Below are 22,090 nucleotides of genomic sequence, written 5' to 3' on the forward strand. Positions count from 1 at the left end.
AAATAAAGCTAACGGTGGGTTAACGGAAGTTAAGAAAAGGATATCTGGTGCACGTTTTCGAAAACTCAAGGGTATACAGTGAATTGTTGAAACATTGAGGGTATATTGTGAATTTTTTGATTTGTCAGAAGTATTTGGTGAAAAAACCGTAGTTAAAAAAATTTCTCCATGAATACTTCTTTCTTCCCAAGGCTTAATTTGAATGAATAATACACTCCCCTTACACGTTCAAATTACCCCTAAACACTAAAACCCTCCAATTTCATTTTTAGGGTTTAACAACTCCGTCGTTCTCTTCCTTCCACCTCCATAATTGAAAATTTCAGGGTTTAACACTTCACTCTCTCTCCTCCTCTAAAAAGCCCTAATTCTACCACCATGAATTACAGGTTCCAAAATCTCCTAGGAGCTCCATACAGGGGTGGAAACGTCGTCGTTTCCGGCAACAATCGCTTAATTTCATCAGTCGGAAATCGTATTTCTGTAACTGACCTAATTAAATCGGAGACAATAACTTTACCATGTCAATCTTCAGCTAACATCTCTCGTGTATGCGTATCACCTGACGGAAACTTCATCTTGGCCGTTGATGAGAATAGTAGGTCTCAATTCATCAATCTCCACCGTCGGATTGTTCTTCATAGAATTACCTTCAAGGGTAAAGTTTCTGCCCTTCAATTTAGCCCTAATAGTCAATTTATTGCTGTTTCTGTTGGTAAATTAATTCAAATTTGGCGGTCTCCTGGTTTTAGGAAGGATTTTTTCCCATTTGAGCTTGTTAGGACTTTTGCTGATTTTGATGATACTGTTACTTGTTTGAATTGGAGCCCCGATTCGAGGTATTTGATTGCCGGTTCGAGGGATTTAACTGTTAGGTTGTTTTGTTTGAGGAGATTGGATGAGGTTAAGAGTAATAAGCCTTTTTTGTTTCTTGGTCATAGAGATGTTATTGTCGGTACATTTTTCGGGGTTGATAAGAAGACGGGAAAGGTTTTGCGGGTTTATAGTGTTTCGCGTGATGGGGGGTTGTTTAGTTGGGTTTGCTCTGATTTCGATGGTAAGTTGGGTGGATTAGGAGAGGGGGATGAGGAAATGGCTGACCCGCCTTCTCCTGGGACGCCTGAAAAGATGGACGAGGAAGGTGGTATTGGTGGCGGTGATGCTAATGGTGTTGAGCATGTGAAAAAGAGGAAAGAGTTTGATGGGAAAGAAAAGGACTTTGAGGATGAGGAGAGTGAGGTTTTCTTGCATAAGCTTAAGTGGGAGTTGCTAAAGAAAGATTATTTTAAGCAAGCACCGGCTAAAGTAACAGCCTGTGATTATCACCAGGGGCTTGATCTAGTGGTTGTGGGGTTCTCAAGCGGGGTTTTCGGGTTGTACCAAATGCCTGATTTTGTTTGCATTCATTTGTTGTCAATATCACGAGAGAAGATCACTACCGCTGTTTTTAATGATCTGGGTAACTGGTTGACCTTCGGATGTGCAAGACTTGGCCAGTTGCTTGTGTGGGAGTGGAAGTCAGAAAGTTATATTTTGAAGCAGCAGGGCCATTATTTTGACGTGAATTGTCTTGCTTATTCTCCTGATTCTCAGCTTTTGGCTACTGGAGCTGATGATAACAAAATCAAGGTGAGCCAACTTTGAATATTTTGGCAGTCTGTATCTCTGTTTTTCCTGCATAATCCCTATTTAGTTTTAAGCTGCTGCTTTCCCCCTCCTTTTGTGACACGTTGGTATCTATATTTTGCCAGATCTTGAGCTCTGAACCATTTGAACTGCTATAATCATGTAATTTTGCATCATCTAGGAAATGTTTCTTTGGATATTGGCTTTTGAATTCAGATGTATGCATCTGGCATCAAATTTAGCACTTTGCGCTGCATGATTGGCTTCCGTAACTAGATGCTCAAGTTTACTTCTGTTTTGCAGGTCTGGAATGTTTCATCTGGCTTTTGTTTTGTAACATTTCCTGAGCATACGAATGCAGTCACAGCCCTGCATTTTATGGCTAACAATCATAGCCTTTTAAGTGCATCTTTGGACGGAACAGTTCGTGCATGGGACCTTTTCCGGTATCGAAACTTTAGGACATTTACTACACCTTCTTCTAGACAATTTGTATCTTTGACAGCCGATCAGAGTGGTGAAGTGATATGTGCTGGAACTTTAGATTCATTTGAGGTACATATTTAGTAATTAGGTTTTGCGTAGTACTCCCTCCGTCCCATAATATAGTGCCTATTTCATTTTTGGTGGTCAAACTTTAAAATCTTTGACCGAATAGATCTTGTTAGATTCATCTCAATGTGTAGTTTCATAATATCAACTTTTTATATTTTTTATTAATAAGGAATTGAAGATATTGAAGGTCAAAGCTACGTTTTGGAGACCGTGAAAAAAGAAACAAGCACTATATTATGGGACGGAGGGAGTATAATGTTTATATCATTCTAATACAATATGTTCTTTTTTCTTTTCAGATTTTTGTTTGGTCAATGAAAACAGGACGCTTGCTTGATGTTCTAAGCGGTCATGAAGGCCCTGTTCATGGATTAATGTTTTCTCCAACAAATGTGCGTATTCTTTCTTTAGATGCATCCATTTCTTAGCTGCCAACTATTAGTAATTGGATGGGGCAGACCGCTGACCTTATCTGCCTTCAATACTTTCACATAGAAGTATGGTTATTTATTTATTTACCCAATCTAATCTTGAATGAAAAAAATTAAAGCTTTGTTGCGATAAGCCATTGAATAAAGAACTCAACATTTTGTTGCAATAACCCATATACACCTTCAAATTTTCTCCTCTCTTCACCTGTGTAGGCATTTAATTAACTGCCACACCCGACCTTTGCTTTTCGGCCTCTTCACTTTTAACTCAAGTACTCATGTCACTTCCTTGACCCTTTGGTATGAGTATGTCATGTCGTCACTTCATTTTGGGCCTATTTTTCATAATATAGCCGAGTTCGACGTCTGGAATCTTAATATCCTTGGCACGAGTACATGGAGTCGTAGTAAATAGAAACAACTTTTATCTAAACACCAAGAGTGTCTTCAGTCATGTATTAGCACCATCACTATGGTTTCTCTTTATCTTCTCACATCCTTTATTATTTCTCTCCACTGTTGTGGTTCTAGTTCTTACCAATGAATTTGTCTCCTCTCTTCTTCACCACTACTGAACTCCTCACTCTCTGTTTCGCTTTCCTCTTATGCACAACCCTTGCCTTTTGAAGTACAAACAGCAGGAAGAAATTCGAACAAGAATTAGCTCTCAACTTCTCCACCACCATTGAACTTTTTGCTTCTAAAATTCTCAGTAACAAGGCAATCTTTGAAACCATTGCTATATGTACTGGAAACCTGCGCAATACTGGCACAAGTGATAGGAGAGGGGTCGTTGGCCGTACTCGGCCACCTTTTTAATAAAACAGTACGAGAAATGAATACCTAATTGGAAATGTGCCATGTCGTGGACTGCGGAATGGCCAGCCTAAACCTCCCTGAATGTGCTCGTAAAGTTAAGAGTTCAAATATTGAAATTGTGATATATGGTTTCTGAGTTTTGAGCCAAATTTGAACTTCAAATGAAACTAATACGATTTTGTTTTTTTCTGTGGCTTTTGATGACGGATTTATCTCAAGCATTGATGGATATGGACGGGGGACGGGGGTGAGAGGATTGGAGTTGTTCTGTGTAATAATCGATAATTTTGTGATGAGGGTGGGGGAGGGTTTCTTGTGAATACTAAATATTTACTGCTCTTTGATTCCTTTTTGGAGGCAGGGTTGGGCCTGTTGCCTGCCTGATGGCTTTTGTAGAATTGGCATTTCTTTCTTGTTTGATCTATGTAAGCGTATTGATGAAGGACAACACCCGGAGACAAAATAGTAGGAAGTAATAAACAAATCAGAGTGCCTGAAAGAAGGATCGTTGTGTCTGCACTTTATATTATATTTCTGTATATATTGAAAACTTGACAGGATCCTAATTTATGACATTCTAAATTGCAGGCAATATTAGCTTCGTCTTCATGGGACAAAACCGTACGGTTATGGGATGTTTTTGAAGGGAAGGGTTCTGTTGAGACATTTCAGCACGTTCATGATGTTCTTACTGTTGTTTACCGTCCAGATGGTAAACAACTAGCTTGCAGCACATTAGATGGACAAATTAATTTTTGGGATCCCTTTGATGGTTCGTTAATGTATACAATTGAGGGCCGTAGAGATATTGCTGGAGGTCGTTTGATGACTGATCGCAGATCAGCAGCTAACTCCACTTCAGGGAAGCACTTTACAACCTTGTGCTATTCCGCTGATGGAAGTTACATACTGGCTGGTGGGAATAGTAAATTTATGTGTATGTATGATGTTGCTGAGCAGGTATGTCCTCTTCTGCTTCTCCCGCAGTGTAGCTTTTGTGCATTTATTTCTCGTTTCAATTTCCGTGCTTTCAATTTTCATGTGGTGCTTGTACTTCTACTTCTTTTTATGATACTTCTTCTGTCCTACTTAAGATAACCATGTATAGTGTAAAGAACCTGACCTAAGTATAATAACAATCTGTTTGTTCCTCGTAGGATACGGGGGAAAATGTTTTTAACTGCATCTTATGTAAGAATCACATTAATCTCCACAACCATGGTATAAAGGAAATGGAGAGAAAAAGTATAGAAGCTTATAAATATAGGAGAGCAAAGATGAGAGAAATAGCAAATAGGTTTCTGAAGTGCTCTGCAGAATGGAGACATGTAGCTAAGGCCAAAGATCTTCCCTTCAGGCTTTTGTTTAATTCCATGGCTCTGTGGGCTTGATTATCCAAATGTAGAATTATTGCTTATTTGTGGAATATGTAGCTCTCTCTTTTCTGCTGCATTAATTACGTCTATGATGCATGGGGGGCCGTGAATGTTATTTAAGGTTACTGTGATCAGGGGATTTCTGGATAAAAGTTATTTAAGTTCATTATCTTTTCAAATTTCCAACTTCAAAGAACTGTTTGATGTAAGGCTCTACATATGAACACGTGAAACTTAAGCTTAGAATGAAGTCAATTTCTGAATGCTGCTTCTGAGTCTTCTACTGGAATCTTAGTTATAGTAGATGCTCTAGATTACATTGAGCCTCTTCTAATGCAGTTTAACTTGATGATAATTCTTGTATATCTTTTGTGGCCTCAGGTGTTACTGCGTAGGTTTCAAGTAACTCACAACCTTTCACTTGATGGGGTCCTAGACATCTTAAACTCAAAAAAGATGACAGAAGCTGGTCCACTTGATTTAATTGATGACAATAATAGTGACACAGAGGAAGGCATTGACAAACAAACACGGGGAAAGCTGGGTTTGGATTTGCCAGGGTCTACGCCTAACCGTGGGAGGCCTGTTATTCGAACAAAGTGCCTGAAAATTGCACCTACTGGACGCAGCTTTGCGGCAGCAACGACAGAAGGAGTGCTGGTATATTCAGTGGATGAATCCTTTATTTTTGATCCCACTGATCTTGACATAGATGTTACTCCTGAGGTAATCACTTGAATTTCTTTTGTTTTCCAATTGCATTAATTTCCATCTGCATCTTTACCTTTTTTTTTTTAATCTTCTGTTGCTTTCTCTGGAAGAATGATGATGTTTCATCTTCCATCCCCATTCTTAGTAGCTATATTACCTTGTTTTGGAGGGCAGGGAATGTCTTGAACAGACCTTGTAATGGTTGAATAATGTTCTATTTCATCTATTTGTTAATATGTTCTATTTACAAATTAACTTGATTTGTTATACTTTCTTTTCCTATAGTTTTATTCTTGTGAGAGGGTGAACACCCTTCTTTGTCATAGTAAATTTCATTCAATGCAAATCTCTTTGTGCGCTTTCAGGCAGTTGATGCAGCACTCAATGAAGATCAACCAAGCAGAGCTCTAATCCTTAGTCTTAGACTAAATGAAGATTCACTCTTGAAAAAATGTATTCTTGCAGTCAATCCTGCCGACATACCATCTGTTGCTTCATCAATCCCTGTCATATACTTGCAAAGATTATTTGATGCATTGACCGACCTTTTGGAGGGTTGCCCCTTTTTAGAGTTCATTCTTAGATGGTGTCAGGTTTGTAATAAACTTTGGACTTATTGGTCTGCAGATGCTTTGTGATTTTATCATGCAGCCTGACGCTGATTTCTGCTTTTTGTTTGGCAGGAGATCTGCAAAGTTCATGGTCATTCTATCCAACAAAATTCCAAAAAATTGCTTCCGGCTTTGAAATCTTTGCAGAAAGCAATAATTAGTTCACATCAGGATTTGGCAGAGATGTGCTCCTCAAATGAATATACACTAAGATATCTATGTTCAACAAGCATGAATAAATGATGTGGATGAGATTATTGTTATGATCCCGTGTTATCCTCTACTTTTGACTGTAGAAGTTCATGATCAAGAGACTGCTCATTGGAGGAACAATCAAGGGGTATTAACCGTTCAAGGGAAGAACTTGTTGGGTTTGAGGATATTGTGCGAACGAATGAGAAAACTAAGGGACCAGATTATGAATATATGCCATGGAAGGGGCAAAGGAGATTAATGAATGACCATTTAATCTTGTTTAGTGTATGTTTTATTAACGTGGAAGTTCGTAGGTGCTTTGGATGAATGAACTGGATACGGTGACACTGGTTGTACTTGCAGATGAAGATGTGAAGACTTGGCCAATGAATGGTGAAGGAGCTTCAAAGAGATTAAAGTTACTATAGTAAGGTTTGTGAAACAGGAGGCACATTGTAATGTAGGTTATTTCATACAATTAAGTAGCTTTATAGAATCGACATAAAAGCTTTTTTTTTGGTACTCGATCTAGTTTTTTGTGTACTTATTGGCTATTGCTACATGGCAAGAGGTGTGGATGTAAAGAATACTGCAGTTTATTTAACTAAATTTTATTTAACTAAATTAGTGAATGTCCTAGGCGATGTTTGGGTTATTTGTGTTAATTTTTGTAAACTGTGAATAGTTTGTATGTGGTGACAATTTGATGTAGGATTATGTCATAAAAGCAGAGAGAATGGTCAATTATTCATATTATACATATAACTTTAAAACTTTTTATTAGCGATCAATAATTCTTCTATTTTGTTTTAAATTGAAATGTTTGTTTTTTTACGTAATTCAACACCTTTATTTAATCATTAATATCTTTAGTTGTGCACACATAAAAAAATATAAAAAAGTTATAATTTGATAGTTTGCATCGAGACAAATTTAACAAACATCTCACTTGACTACGTTTTTTCTTATATAATGGCGATAAATTGGAGTCAAAATTGATCAATAAATAGTGTTATTTCACCTAATGTTTCATTTAAAACAGAACGGAGGAAATATATTTTTAAAATTAGAGGGAGAAGTAATAACATTCATGGGTGATCTTTTATCGAAATTTGATATTGTGGTTCAGGACTATTTGTATTATCACTATTATGTAATTTGGAGTCAAGTTGTTAGAAAGGAATGTGGTCAAATATTTTATTATGGAATAATAATAATAATAATAATAGTAATAATATAAGGTACTATTTGAAGAAAGTATCTACCACTTGACAGCAATAAAAAGTTAGAATAATAATATTATAACTCAATTTATATTTATTATGTCTTTGAATGTAATTAGTAATAATTTTATGTGCATATAAAACTAATAATAATATACTATATCGTGTAACTATATATCTTTTGTATCATAAAACCCTAAACCCTACACTTAGAAACCTCTCAGCTGAAATTCCCGCACTCTGTCACTCATACGGAATTCTCAAGGCTTGAATTGCTGAAGCTTGTTCCAGGTTTTTCTTTTTGTTCCTTAGATAAATCTACTTGTTTAGAAAGTCTTTTGTTTCTAGCGATTTTTCATGTGAAATTTCTTGCGATTTTTAAGATATATACTTCATGTGAGTGATATATTCATGTGATTGATTTTATGCGGTTGTTATTGTCATATATGTTTCTAGGGATGGATAATTTACATGTTATAAACTTATGATTCGAATTTCTGGTATGACTTCGTAATTCATGTTTGTTATGTTTGTTAAATGGAACAAAACGATTAGAAAATTTATGTTACAATTTGTAGATGCCCATATTTTCATGCGATTCTTCATTTGTTCTTGTTTGTTTCATCAGATCAATTTTTGAAGTATTGTGGCAGGAAATCTGGAATGAATGACCTGTTATCCCTGAGCTTAGGGTGGCCGTCCATCCTGCCCTGGCTCAGGTGGTTACCCAAATGGAAATATTATATTAGTAGCCTTTGTTTTGTGTGGCAGTAGAAGATTTTGAAATGGTACGCCGTGATGTGGCGGTGGAAACATCTGCCGAGAAGAGCTCTAAGAAAAAATCAAGGAAAAAGAGAAGAGCACCTGAAGATGATGCTCAAGTTATTGAGGATATAGCTTTGGGTATTGGTTTATAACTATACTTGTTTTATTTTTATTTACATTATGGGATTCTTTTGTCTCTTATGGATTGATCGATTGATTGATTTAGCAGTGTTGATTATGTTTATGTGTAATGTACTAGGTGCACTCTGATTCTCTGTGTTTCTTTTTGGTATTTGTCTGAAGTGTGTGCTGCATTGGGACTGCGGAGTTGATGGTTGTAATTTGTAGTTTTTCATGAAATATATGGATTATCTGGTAATTGGTGGTTAGGTGAAAATTTTGAACTTTCTATAGCTGTAAAGCAAGAATATGACATATGGGGATCTAACCTCTATGAGCACAATGCGTTATGTGATGAGAAATAATTTTGATGTCAGCTTTGTCAGCTCTAGGCTGATTTAATCAATTGACGGCTTGGGACCGTAAGCACCTTTTGTCACTGAGAACTTCCAAACATGCTGATGATTCACGAAAGTGCTGCTGTTGGGAGGAGGGAGAGGTGGGAAGTCCTCACTGAAGTGTCTCTCCTGCCATTTTTTGTTTGATGCAACAAACTTTATACTATGTGCCTAATGTAGATCAGTTTAAAATTGTATATAAGATTCTTACAACATGCTCATATATTTGCTCTAGAATATTATGCAATGTTAATGCTGCAATATGGCTATTCTTGAATCGTTTTATTTTTTTGATTCAATTCGTGAGTATGGACGTGCTATAGATTGTGTACATGATACAAAAAAAAGAGTCTTTGGTGGTTTGCAGCTCAACCTAATATGTATCACACGCTGTAATAACTTAAATAGCTTAAGAGTAGCTGGTAAGATAGAATTCACAGAGTCACAGTTTCTCTAGCAAGCCCATAGCCGTTTAAGAATAATTTATATTTCTGTTCTTGCTGGTGAAAGTTTGTGCAGGCATCTAAAGTAGTGCATGGTCTGTGAATATTGATTTTCTCTGGAAGTATAGTATCTGATTAGGTAGGGTTCTTTTGGACAGTCTGATTAGTGAGTTTGTTACTGGCATGTAGTCTGGTAATTTTCTCTGTTAAGTCATCTAAATGTGTTGCAATTTGTTGAATCTTGAACCTGAAATTTTATATAATATATATATATATATATATATATATATATATATATATATATATATATATATATATAGGAGGGAGGTGATGTGGGGTTCTAGTGAAAGTGAACTATCAGAGCATGGCTACTCATTATTTGTATTACAATGATGTTTATGCTCTTAATCTTTTTGACACTTTCAAATTTCAATTTGTAAATGTACCTGCCGTTGATACAGATAAAGGAGAAGCTGCTGATGGGACCCAGATTGATGATAATGAGCCTACTATGGCTGACAAACTTGCCACTTTAGATATTGAAAAGAAAGGTCTTATTGAGGTTCAGGAAAGGCCTGAGCCTCTTGAGACACAGCCTCCCAGTGCAGACTCTGTACATGTTTTGCTAAAACAAGCTCTGCATGCAAATGATAGACCTCTTCTAATGGATTGCTTATACAATCAAGATCAGAAGGTTTGTTTTCTCATTTCCTTTATTTATTAATATATGCATGGTTTTTGGGTCCATTATTGTATATTTTAACCGGGATGGTTTTGAATGACAGGTTATTGCAAATACTGTTTCACAGTTAAAGACAGTTGATATCTTCAAGCTTTTGGATTCCCTTTTATCTATCGTCCAGTCTAGGTAAATTAGTCATTTTTGTGCATTAATACTTTTGTGTTATCATGAACATTTCCGGAATAGTTTTTTAAAGACGAGAAATTCAGTAATTAGAAAGGATGAACGTAAAATTGGAGATAACGAGTGCTTCATCTACAAGTCAAAACAATATCTCTGTGTCAATCATTCTGTGCGTTAAAGACATTTTGGGAAAGCCCTAGTTGTGCATGTCTAGGGAGAAGCTTTGGATGCAACTCTGTTCCACCTGGAGGCATGTTATAAACCTTATTTGATAGACTCTGCCTTCCTTTCCTAACATAGCCCACATAATAGCTGAACAACTAGACTGCTAAGTATTTCCTGCTCATTATGCATCATAATGGAAGTGGAGTATCACTTCTCTTCTAGCTGCTTCTGCAGTCTGTGCTATTGAAATGTAGCTAGCTTACGTTGGAAGAGTGTTTGCTTTAGACATTTGATTGTCAATTGGAGAGTTCTTCTCATTGGCCTTTCAATTTTATCACTTGTAGTCATTTTTTCCTTAACTATCGTCTTACCAGTTGTGGGGCATATGATTTTCAAATATGGTTTGGGATGCATAGTTGCGAGGATTGTGTACTTCAACCCCCCCCCCCTCTTTCCCCAACAGGATGACTATGTGCCACCTCCAGGTAAAAATAACGATTCGGAGTTTGGATTGGAACGGTTTTTAAAAAAAAGCTAACTGCAACCAAAACCCTATGAAGTTGCATCAAATCTAAACAAAAGCTATTCGCTCTCAAGCCATACGATCTAATCAGCTGTCCACTGAGAGAAACTTTGGTGCTATTGAATTTGACAAGTAGCAGATGAGATCTCCTGCATCTAGGGGGAAATAAACTCCAACTTCCTTGACTCTATGTTTTGTAGATTCAAGCAAGAAATCAAGCCATTCAAAGCTTGCTAAGAAAGCCTTTTTTCCACTTTACATTAGCGTGAAGTCCTTTAGGTTCATGTGATTTTCTATTTCAATGCTCTATGCAACAATTTAGTGGAAAAGACATGTGAATTATATGCGTACTGGCTTCTTGACCATTTCAAGTGAAGTATCTGCAAGGTTTGACTCTAGGATTTCTAATAGAATAACAATCAGCTGTCTTTGCCTAAACTTAGGGTGTTGAGTTTCATGCTAATCCCAGATGATGTCTGCTGGTTGGTAGTGAGAGGATTCTTCTGCACTATCTTTACAGTGGAGGCCTTGCTCATTTTAAGTTATTTTTAAGTAGCAGTTTGTATCAATTCAGTTCAATTCATACAAATTAAAATTCAATACTAAGATAAAAAAAAAAAAACTAGAGATTTCAGATTTCTGAAACTTCAACAATCACCACCTTTATATCTGTGCGAACCACTTTCATTTATCTACTTTCAGATGACCAGCGTTTACATCATTTTTCCATTTGACTGCATTTCTATTAATATTTTCTAGTTGGAAGATAACCCAGTTTACGTATCATGTGAGTTGCTGGTTACATGTTATCCTTCACTTATCATCTCCATTTTATTGCCTCCCCAACCTCCTGAAGTCTGGCCTTGCACAATGATTAAAATTGATGCTCCGATGATTAGCCTCCCACCCATCTTTTTGCTAGAGACATTGATTGATTAGGAAGATTATCAGCTATTTAGTCAAATTGTCTAATCTGTATTATAAGCTGATAATCTGGAACAAAAAAAAGTACAAATAAGCATGGTAATGCGTAAATAGAAGGATTGTAAACCCTCACCTTTTCTTCAGCTCAGTTCAATCAACTTCAGCAAAATTCACATGAAAAGAACGTTCTGTAATCTGAATGTTTAGCTAGCAAAAGTAACATTGTTGAAGGTGATATCATGATATGCTTAGATCTTGGATACTTGTGAAGAGTGAAGACCTTGGATGAGTTTTTTATTTAGCAAGAAGCTTTAAGCAAAGTTGTAGGACTTTAGATGATGTAGCCTGTTGGTTTCTTGCTCAAGTTATCTGAATGCATTAAATTATATATAGCTTCAGATTTCACGGTGTTAATTGGTATTGTTCTGTCATGACATTATGCTACAGGGGTGCAGTTTTGGTATGTGTGCTTCCTTGGCTAAGAAGTTTACTTCTCCAGCATTCTAGCTGGATAATGTCCCAAGAGTCTTCATTAGCTGCTCTTAATTCTTTGTATCAGGTAAAGATTCCTATCTTGCATTTCACATAATTTGCTGTTGACTACTAATGACTTTCTAGACTTCCTTTGCAATTTAATCTATTATCATAAGAAAATAAAACCTTTACCCATGTATACTATATTTTTTTGATGACTTGCGGGGAAAAAAACTAAACTATGGCTCCTAGATGAGAATTTTTTTTCTGAAAATGATCGTATAGTCCTTTGTATTTGCTTTGGTGTATGTTCCTTCATCCATGATCCAACAACGTAGCTCTTTGTTCTGACAGCCAGAAAGCAATCCGACTATTTTTATTTACTATTAAGTTGTCTTCTACTTGATGTTGCTGATTAGTTTCTTCTTGGTTCTTGGCAGCTTATTGAATCTAGGGTTGCAAATTTGGATCCTGCACTCCAATTGGCTAGCAGTTTGGACCTCCTGTTTGCTGGGGTAAGTGCTGTACCAATACTCAACGAGAAGCAGGTTTACATATTTCAATATATTTTTCTAGTGTCGTCAGAATCTATACTAATCTACTGGCACTAGCAAGTAGCAACTTCAGATATAGATTGAAGTTAAGTTTATTATAAAAACATAGAATTTCGCAAATATTGTATTACTTTAAGAAAGAAGTATACTTACTCCGTCCTGAAATACGTGAAATACTTCTCTCTTTTACATGAGAGGTCTTTGAGAGTAGTGTTTACTTATTCCAGAATGGAGGAAGTATAAAACTGAAGTAGAAAGAAGTGGAAATCTTTTGGTCGTGCTATTTTATTTAGTAAACCTTTTAAGCTGCTATAGTAGGTGGTGGGTTCATGCTAAAAAGGGATCCACTATATATGAGATCGACATTGGTTAAGTCGAGACCTTTAAAAGACAAGTGGTCACGATTGGGAGTTGGGACTGCTTGCAGCTATTTTTAGAGCTAAGCTTGGGAACCCTAAGTCCCTAACCCTAGTGGGTTACTAATAGAATATGTTGGGACTGGAGTACAAGTTCATTAATTACCCGTTCTTTTCAAATTAGGTTGATGGTGAAATTGTTGATGAGCATGACTCCGCCCCTCCGGCCATTTACGAGGACAGGGATGAAAGTGAGGAAGAAGAATCCGAAGAGGATGCAATGGAAACTGATGAAGAGGCTAAAGAACCTGAAGATTTCAGTGGTATAAGCGATGCTGATCTAAGTGAGGACTTGAGTGAATGAATTATGTATCTTATATGTGACATTACTATTTATTTTCTTTTTCTGGGTCTCAGGTTGTAGGAAAATTGTGTTGTAATTGGCGGTAAAATGGGGAATATGTAGAATCGAGTCTCAAACATTTTTGCTAGAATTCAGTTACCTCTGATAATCACTTCAATTATTTTTGTGAGGAATAGTACTTCCAAGTTGTAATGTTGGTTTAACTGCTTCATTGCTAAGGTATTTGGAGGCTGGTATCCTAAAGTCTCAAATTGAGGCCACATAACTTACTTTTATAGTTGCTCAAAGTTCATGGTCTGGGCATATGTGGAAGGGCCAGTCGAGTCTGTTGCCAGCTTCGATCGGGACAAGAGAAGCACCATAACCGGCTGGATCAAGGCTCTGATACGATCCAACCTGATCTATTTTTAGGTAAACAATTACAGGCGATCAGTAGTGTACATTTATTATTATTATTATTATTATTATTATTATTATTATTATTATTATTATTATTATTATTATTATTATTATTATTATTATTATTATTATTATTATTATTATTATTATTATTATTATTATTATTATTATTATTATTATTATTATTATTATTATTAAGTTAAGACGAAAATATAAATTAGGATTCCTTCCTCATGAGGAAGCCTGGATTAAGTACATTTTATTGGTTCAATTTTAAGCTATGGTATGAAAAACTAGAGAAATCCAATAGAGGAAAATGTAAGAATTTGTTATGTTTGCTGGGTATTTGCCATTTGGTTGAAGCATGGAAAGAGGAGGAAAGGTATCAAACGACAATAAAGGAAATAAGTAATTAGTTTCATTTCTTATAGTCCAAATAAAATAAATAAAAATTAGCCATGCGATACATGAACTTTGTTTAGGATGGAAAACTTATTAGGCCAACTTTGAACTTTCTTCACCAGAAAATGCATATTATTCTAAGTTAACTTAAGTTGGAATTATTTAAGAAAACCAATCAAAAACATAATTGTTTATGAAAAAAGCCTAAATAGTATCGCAATATGTATGTGGATGTCAACTAGCATAGAGGTTAATGTCTTGGAAAATGGTATCCAATACTTAGAATCAAATCTTGTATATATCATATGTCGTCGTGGCTAAAAAACTAAATTATTATATGTTGGATTTTTTGTCCGAAATTACTTTTAACTTTCAAGTTTTTGCGAGAAACTATCTTATAAAAAATCGTTATCTCAAACTACCTTATTTTTACCATTTTGTTGTTTACAGTTAACTCATGCGGATTTTCAACATTGACTTTTGTTTTTTCCATTGGGATCCTGATCACTCCAGAATATCCCCACTTCATTTTTCATCTCTTTTTTTCATTTTTTTCTTGGGTGTGTAAATTTGTACTTTATTTTTTTCTCATAAAAATTATTTTGTGGTTGATGTTAAACCCTCACTCTCAAACCCATTTTTTTTTCTTTTGACTCTTCTTTCCCACTACCCGCCCTTTCCTCCTTAAGTCTTAATCACACTTTGAGTTTTGACTATAAGTGTCAAGTTTCTGTACTCACTCAAAGATCAAATTTTTCCATTGAAGAAAACACAATCAACCAGTAAAATGGACATGGGTATTTCATCAATCTCTTTTTCTTTCACTCACTTGAAATACCCAGTTCATAATTTCCTTCAAAATCCGATCTTTTCGCGAGAATTCTCTGTTTTTTTCATACACCTAATTCTGTTATTTGGTCTAACTTATTCTTGGCTGTGCAAATTGTTTCAAAGAGTTAGCAACAACAAGTTCAAAGATAGAAACTTTTGGTATTATAAACCTGTTTTTTTTCCTTCTTTAGGTCTTTCTTTATATAGTATGGTATTGTTTTGCTTGAATTTTTTTTTGGTATAAAAATGGTTGGTCAGATGATATGCTAACTACCCTTTTGGATTTAGCATTGAGAGTGTTAACTTGGTTGCTAGTTTCTATTTACTTGCATACTCAATTTCATAACCTCTCAAATGGTGTAATTCTTCCACTTTCTTTGAGAATTTGGTGGGCTTTTTACCTTTTTGTTTCTTGTTATTGCCTTGTGATAGAAATTATCCAATTTAGGAGGAACCAAGATTTCCCAATTCAAATTTTGGTTTCTGATATTGTCTATAGTATATCAGGAATTATTCTTTGTGGTGTTGGGTTTTGGGGGAAGGTTGCTGTTGAGGATAGTGATCTTCAAGAGCCCCTTTTGAATGGTAACGGTAGAGTTGATTCTAGTATGAGTGAAGGGAATGAAAGAATTAGTCCTTATACGAATGCTGGTTTGCTTAGTACCCTAACTTTCACTTGGGTGGGTTCTTTAATTTCCAAAGGCTATAAGAAAACTTTGGACCTAGAGGATGTACCTTCGTTTTCGGGCATGGATGATGTTAGTGTATCTCATATGGTTTTTAGAAATTTTATGGATTCTGGTAGAGAGGATAGTGATAAGAAGGTGACAACTATGCAGCTTGTGAAATCTTTGATCTTCACAACATGGGTAGATATCCTATTTACCGGTTTCCTTTGTGTTCTTAAGACATTAGCATCTTATGTAGGTCCGTACCTCATTGATACCTTTGTCCAGTACCTTAATGGGAGAAGGGAATTTAAAAATCAAGGCTTGTTTCTAGCTTCTGCATTCTTCATTGCTAAGCTTGTGGAATGCCTTTCTCAGAGACATTGGTTCTTTAGGCTTCAAGTAGTTGGGATTAGGGCGAAGGCTATGCTTATAGAGAGCATTTATAATAAGGCATTAACCCTCTCGTGTCAATCCAAGCAAGGTCATACTAGTGGGGAGATTATCAACTTTATATCTGTTGATGCCGAGAGAGTTGGTGATTTTAGTTGGTACATGCATGATCCTTGGATGGTCATATTACAAATTGTATTGGCCTTGATGATCTTATATAAAAGTCTAGGTCTTGCATCAATTGCTACACTTGTTGCAACCGTGATCATTATGCTGGCCAATTTTCCTTTGTCAACACTGCTTGAGAAGTATCAGGAAAACTAATGGAATGCAAGGATAAGAGAATGAAGGCACATCTGAGATATTGAAGAACATGAGAATCTTGAAGCTTCAAGCATGGAGGCTGAAATTCTTGTCAGGATTGTTGAACTAAGAGATAACGAGAATAAATTGGTTGAAGAAGTTCCTTTATACTACTGCCATAACAACTTTTGTGTTCTGGGGTGCCCCAACATTTGTGTCCGTTATTACTTTCGGGACATGTATGTTGATAGGTATCCCTCTTGAATCAGGAAAGCTTTTGTCTGCACTTGCAACATTTAGGATGCTTCAGGGACCCATTTACAATCTCCCAGACACAATATCTATGATAATTCAAACTAAAGTTTCCCTTGATAGAATTGCCTCTTTCCTTTGCCTTGATGACTTGGAGCTGGATACTGTAGAAAGACTTCCTAGGGGTACTTCTGAAGTTGCAATAGAGATAAATGAAGGGAACTTCAGTTGGGATTTATCAGTCCCAAGTCCATCATTGACGGACATCAATCTTACAGTTCAACATGGTATGAGGGTGGCAGTTTGTGGTACAGTTGGTTCCGGCAAGTCAACCCTACTTTCTTGCATTTTGGGAGAAGTACCGAAGATATCTGGTATTCTAAGATTGAGTGGTTCCAAGGCTTATGTACCACAATCCCCTTGGATCCAGAGTGGCAAGATAGTCGATAACATTTTGTTTGGCCAGGAAATGGATCGTGAAAGGTATGATAGGGTCCTGGAGGCATGTTCTTTGAAGAAAGATCTAGAAATCTTATCTTTCGGAGACCAGACTATTATTGGTGAGAGGGGTATCAATCTGAGTGGTGGTCAAAAGCAAAGGATACAAATTGCTCGTGCTTTATACAAAGATGCTGACATATATCTGTTTGATGATCCTTTTAGTGCTGTTGATGCGCACACGGGTAGTCATCTCTTCAAGGTATCTGCTTTTCCTTATCCATAAAATGCATCTATTTGAATGCCTTTTTTTTCTAGAGTTGTCCTTATATATGAAGTATATGAGGTTATGGTTATAGCTACTAAAATCGCTATCGCTACAGGCTACTGGTCTATGCGGCTATGTCATCTTGTTACATAGGAACCTATGGTTACTTCTTGTCCTAGGGGACATACCTAATTTGACACTGCCTAATTACAACACCTAGGATATTACTTAATTGGTATAATTTCATTTGCAGGAATGTCTGCTTGGTCTTTTAGGATCGAAGACTGTGATATATGTCACACATCAAGTGGAGTTCTTACCTACTGCAGATTTAATCTTGGTGAATAAACGTCACAAATCTGTTTCTTTCTACGATCGATGCCGTTGTATTCTAAATGACTTATGATTACTCTTATGTATTATTAACAAGGTCATGAAGAAGGGGAGGATACTGCAAGCAGGAAAATACAATGATATTCTTGCTTCAGGCACAGACTTCATGGAACTTGTGGGAGCACACAAAAAAGCCTTATCTGCAATTGATTCAACTGAGCCTGGAGTAATAAATCCAATTAATAATGAGGCAGATAGTGATAAGAAAGCTTTAGAAGAGGAGAGCAATGTTGGCAATGTTGGAAAAGTCGATGATATGACGGTGCCTAAGGGACAACTTGTTCAAGAAGAGGAAAGAGAGAAGGGTAGAGTTGGACTTATAGTGTATTGGAAATATATCACAACAGCATATGGGGGAGCATTGGTACCATTCATATTGCTGGCTCAAATTCTTTTCCAAACTCTTCAAATCTTGAGCAATTACTGGATGGCTTGGGCAACGCCTGTCTCCTCTGATGCTAAACCAACAGTTGATGGGAAAACTTTAATACTTGTCTATGTTGCTTTGGCCATTGGAAGCGCCTTTTGTATCCTAGCAAGGGCAACTCTCCTTATGACAGCTGCATATAAAACAGCTACTTCACTTTTTAGTAAGATGCATTCTTGCATTTTCCGTGCTCCAATGTCATTTTTTGATTCTACCCCAAGCGGGCGGATCTTAAACCGGGTACATATACTTCCTCTTCTTCTCTGTTGTCATTTCATTCATCATCTGCTGCATTTTGAGTGTGATTAAGAAATTTGCTGAACTATGTCCTGTACGATTCAGGCATCTACAGATCAGAGCGCTGTGGATATGGACATTGCATCTCAAGTTGGTTCATTTGCATTCGCGTTGATACAACTTCTCGGAATCATTGTGGTGATGTCACAAGTTGCATGGCAGGTTTTCGTGATTTTTATCCCCGTCATTGCAATTTCTCTTTGGTATCAGGTAATTTTGATGAGCTTCACTCTTGTCATTATACTTGATAAATTGCTTTGGGGTTGAGCAGGATCGTGGTTTTGAAAATTTGTGGTTTTCCATATAGCTTATTTTGCTTACTTTTTGTTTCTCTTTTTGTTCGCTAACTTAGCATTACTGTAGGTGATATACGTATCACATTGCTACAAGCTTACAACATTGTAATTCCAAAATGGATGCTAATTATTTAGTTGATTATTGTGTGAGGTGGAATTAAGAAATTAATACCTTTGGCTCTTTTAATATCAATAATCAGGTTAATTTCTATTAGGTTCTTCTTAAGAAATAGCTGGTAAGGTTTAGAGATTCCAGTATAAACCTTCTATTTCACAAAAACTATTTAGTCTGTGCATCTGAAATGCAACAGCTGAAAGGCATCAGATTATCTGTTGGTCAGATGAGGAGCTTTTGATGACTCATTACCTTTTATCCTCTTTCTTTGATTAAGCCTTAGAAGGTGTTATTTTGTTAGATCCATTCTGATTTGAACATTTTCATACTAAAGATCATGTTGGACATAATGATCCATGAGAGGGAGCATCAAAGAATGGGTTTTTGCCCTGTGTTATTGAATCAAAATAATGTTGTAATCTATTATTAATGTTGTCTATGTATAGATGGAACTGTTATTGAATCAAGAAAAGGCTGATTTTCCTGCCATTATTAATCCGTAATTTTAAATCAACCTATGGTTTTCCCGTGTTATATATTTTTTCATACAATATCCTCAGCTTTCCATGTTAGCTCCAGCATCTTTGCTGTATATTTAGAATTTATTTTTTCTTCACTTATTCTTTGAATCATGTGTAAAAATTCATGAAGTATTTTTTTTCTCTATTCTCAATATATTACATCTTGTATTCTTCATTTTTCTGCAGCAATATTACATACCCTCTGCACGAGAACTTTGTCGATTGGTTGGATTAACAAAAGCTCCAGTGATACAGCATTTCGCCGAGACTATATCTGGAGCAACAACTATTAGGAGCTTCGATCAAGAATCGCGATTCGTTAAAACAAGCATGAAGCTAGTAAATGGATTCTCAAGGCCCAAGTTTTACAACGCTGCTGCAACGGAATGGCTTTGCATTCGCTTGGACTTGTTGTCTTCAATTACATTTGCTGCCTCATTGATATTTCTCATCTCGATTCCTGTAGGATTGATTGATCCTGGTATGTGAGCCTCATTTAGTAGTCTACTTGCTATCTAAATACTGTCTTGATTAAATCGGAATCTGTCTTAACAGAAAAAAAATCTCTTTTTTTTCAAGGAATTGCTGGTTTAACTGTTACATATGGGCTAAATCTGAACATGGTACAAAGCTGGGTGATATGGAATTTATGCAAAATGGAGAATAAAATCATCTCAGTTGAGAGGATCCTTCAGTATACTTCTATCCCAAGTGAACCTCCCCTTATTATTGAAGAAACTAGGCCAGACCCGTTTTGGCCTTCTCATGGAGAAGTCAATGTTCAAGACCTTCAGGTGATTTTGGTTTCATTTTCCTTGTTGCATAACATCTAAGGCCACAACAGAAAAAATTGAAACACGCACTTTCCTTAAACATTGTGATGGATATATGCAGATTCGTTATGCGCCACATATGCCACTTGTGTTACGGGGTATTACATGCGTCTTTCAAGGGGGAAAGAAGACGGGCATTGTAGGGAGGACAGGAAGTGGTAAATCTACCCTCATCCAGGCACTTTTTCGCATCGTTGAACCTGCAGCTGGAAAGATAACATTAGATGGTGTCAACATATCTTCCATTGGACTGCATGATTTACGGTCCAGATTAAGTATAATACCACAGGATCCCACAATGTTCGAAGGAACTGTACGGAGCAACTTGGATCCCCTTGAAGAATACTCTGATGAACAGATTTGGGAGGTAAATTTTACATATTTATCAATTATGTTTTCCTTTTTCCCCATCCTAAAAAAGATTAAAGAAAAGGTTTTTTTTTCTTCCGTTAACTAATACAGTTTCTTATCTTGTCAGGCCCTTGACAAATGCCAACTTGGAGATGATATTAGAAAGAAAGAAGGGAAGCTTGACTCAATAGGTTTGTTCCTTCATCGGTTCATCTACTTTTTTTTTTATCAACACAGGAAAATTCTCCTTTGTAACCTTGTACTTCAGACAATCTATCAATTATTTCACAACAATAAGATCTCTCTGGGTTCTCCTAGATAATCTGTTCGAATATTATCAATGTTTAGGGTCATTCTAGAAAAATAAGTCTATAAGTATATGGTTACGCTAAGCTTGTTTTCCCCATTTTCCACTTACCGAGATTCATCTTCCGAATTTCAGTTACAGAGAATGGAGAGAATTGGAGCATGGGGCAAAGGCAGCTTGTATGTCTAGGCCGGGTGCTTCTTAAGAGAAGCAAAGTATTGATTCTAGATGAAGCAACTGCATCCGTCGACACAGCAACAGATAATTTGATTCAGCATACACTCAGGGAACATTTCTCAGATTCAACGGTTATAATCATCGCTCATCGGATTACTTCTGTTATTGATAGTGATATGGTAGTGCTTTTAAGTCACGGGCTTGTTGAGGAATGCGATTCTCCTTTGAAGTTGCTAGAAAACAAGTCATCGTCGTTTGCTAAACTCGTTGCAGAGTATTCGACAAGATCTTTATCAAACTCAGAGAAAACATCTTAACACCATAGTGAAGTTTCTAGGAGAGCTCGGCTATAATGCTTGAAAAGAGATGATGACGAAAATCACCGAAATTTTGAATACTTTGTTCCATATTACTTGCAACACTTTGAACAAAAACTCTCACATTTCTGGTTAAAGTGTTGCAAGTAATTTAGAACGGAGGAAGTAGACTATTATATACTTGTACAGAAAGTAAGATTGGAGAGAATGTGGCGGTAGTTCATAATGTCAAAATGCATTTAAGGAAAAGGTGTTAGAAAAAAGTATCAAACTTCTTGTGTTTTAGTTTGGTTGCATTCTTATTGGTAGGCAATTTACAATTGCATTGTATTTGTGTAACCTAATAAACAGGCTATTGTTAGGGTCTAGGGGTGAAAGTTTGGTGTCCGGTTTGGATTAGGGTCTAATCCAATCCAATTTGGAAAAAATTTGAATTTCAATTTTCCAATCCTTGTCCAACGAGTAGAGTTTGAATCCAATCCAATTCAAACCGAATTTTCATACTCTAGATTAAATCCGATTCGAAAATTCGATTTTTTAGAACTCTAGTTTTTTGATGAAATAAATTAAACAAAACAATAGCCTAGTAGATTTAGGAAATGAG

At 36.3% G+C, this 22,090-nt stretch overlaps 3 protein-coding genes across 5 annotated transcripts; all 3 read left to right on the forward strand.

Moving 5' to 3' along the window:
* Window positions 1–232: 232 nt before the first annotated feature.
* On the forward strand, window positions 233–6,979 carry LOC104904605 (periodic tryptophan protein 2). Its single transcript, XM_010692899.4, has 7 exons — window positions 233–1,629; window positions 1,930–2,181; window positions 2,481–2,573; window positions 4,020–4,391; window positions 5,189–5,533; window positions 5,884–6,111; window positions 6,202–6,979. Exons 1-7 carry the CDS (start codon window positions 379–381, stop codon window positions 6,370–6,372), a joined length of 2,712 nt encoding a protein of 903 aa, XP_010691201.1. The 5' UTR covers window positions 233–378; the 3' UTR covers window positions 6,373–6,979.
* Window positions 6,980–7,687: 708 nt separating this feature from the next.
* Window positions 7,688–13,734, forward strand: LOC104904608 (uncharacterized). Of its 3 annotated transcripts, none has more exons than XM_010692901.4 (7): window positions 7,688–7,838; window positions 8,319–8,450; window positions 9,735–9,967; window positions 10,059–10,141; window positions 12,198–12,309; window positions 12,665–12,739; window positions 13,319–13,734. In XM_010692901.4, exons 2-7 carry the CDS (start codon window positions 8,333–8,335, stop codon window positions 13,496–13,498), a joined length of 801 nt encoding a protein of 266 aa, XP_010691203.2. In that variant the 5' UTR covers window positions 7,688–7,838; window positions 8,319–8,332; the 3' UTR covers window positions 13,499–13,734. The 3 variants fall into 3 exon arrangements, with proteins under 3 accessions (XP_010691203.2, XP_010691205.2, XP_048493351.1); XM_010692903.4 differs by having other exon boundaries at window positions 7,691–7,838; window positions 8,322–8,450; XM_048637394.2 differs by having other exon boundaries at window positions 7,729–7,838; window positions 8,300–8,450.
* Window positions 13,735–14,082: 348 nt separating this feature from the next.
* On the forward strand, window positions 14,083–21,854 carry LOC104904606 (ABC transporter C family member 3). Its single transcript, XM_010692900.4, is given in 11 exon segments — window positions 14,083–16,510; window positions 16,513–16,539; window positions 16,542–17,446; window positions 17,706–17,792; window positions 17,883–18,512; window positions 18,615–18,779; window positions 19,688–19,982; window positions 20,081–20,295; window positions 20,396–20,701; window positions 20,813–20,876; window positions 21,128–21,854. Coding segments are annotated over 11 exon segments (4,170 nt in total). The 5' UTR covers window positions 14,083–15,393; the 3' UTR covers window positions 21,487–21,854.
* The last annotated feature ends 236 nt before the right edge of the window (window positions 21,855–22,090 follow it).

Source organism: Beta vulgaris, chromosome 9, assembly GCF_026745355.1.
Source record: "Beta vulgaris subsp. vulgaris cultivar EL10 chromosome 9, EL10.2, whole genome shotgun sequence".
NCBI classification, from domain to species: Eukaryota; Viridiplantae; Streptophyta; class Magnoliopsida; order Caryophyllales; family Amaranthaceae; genus Beta; species Beta vulgaris.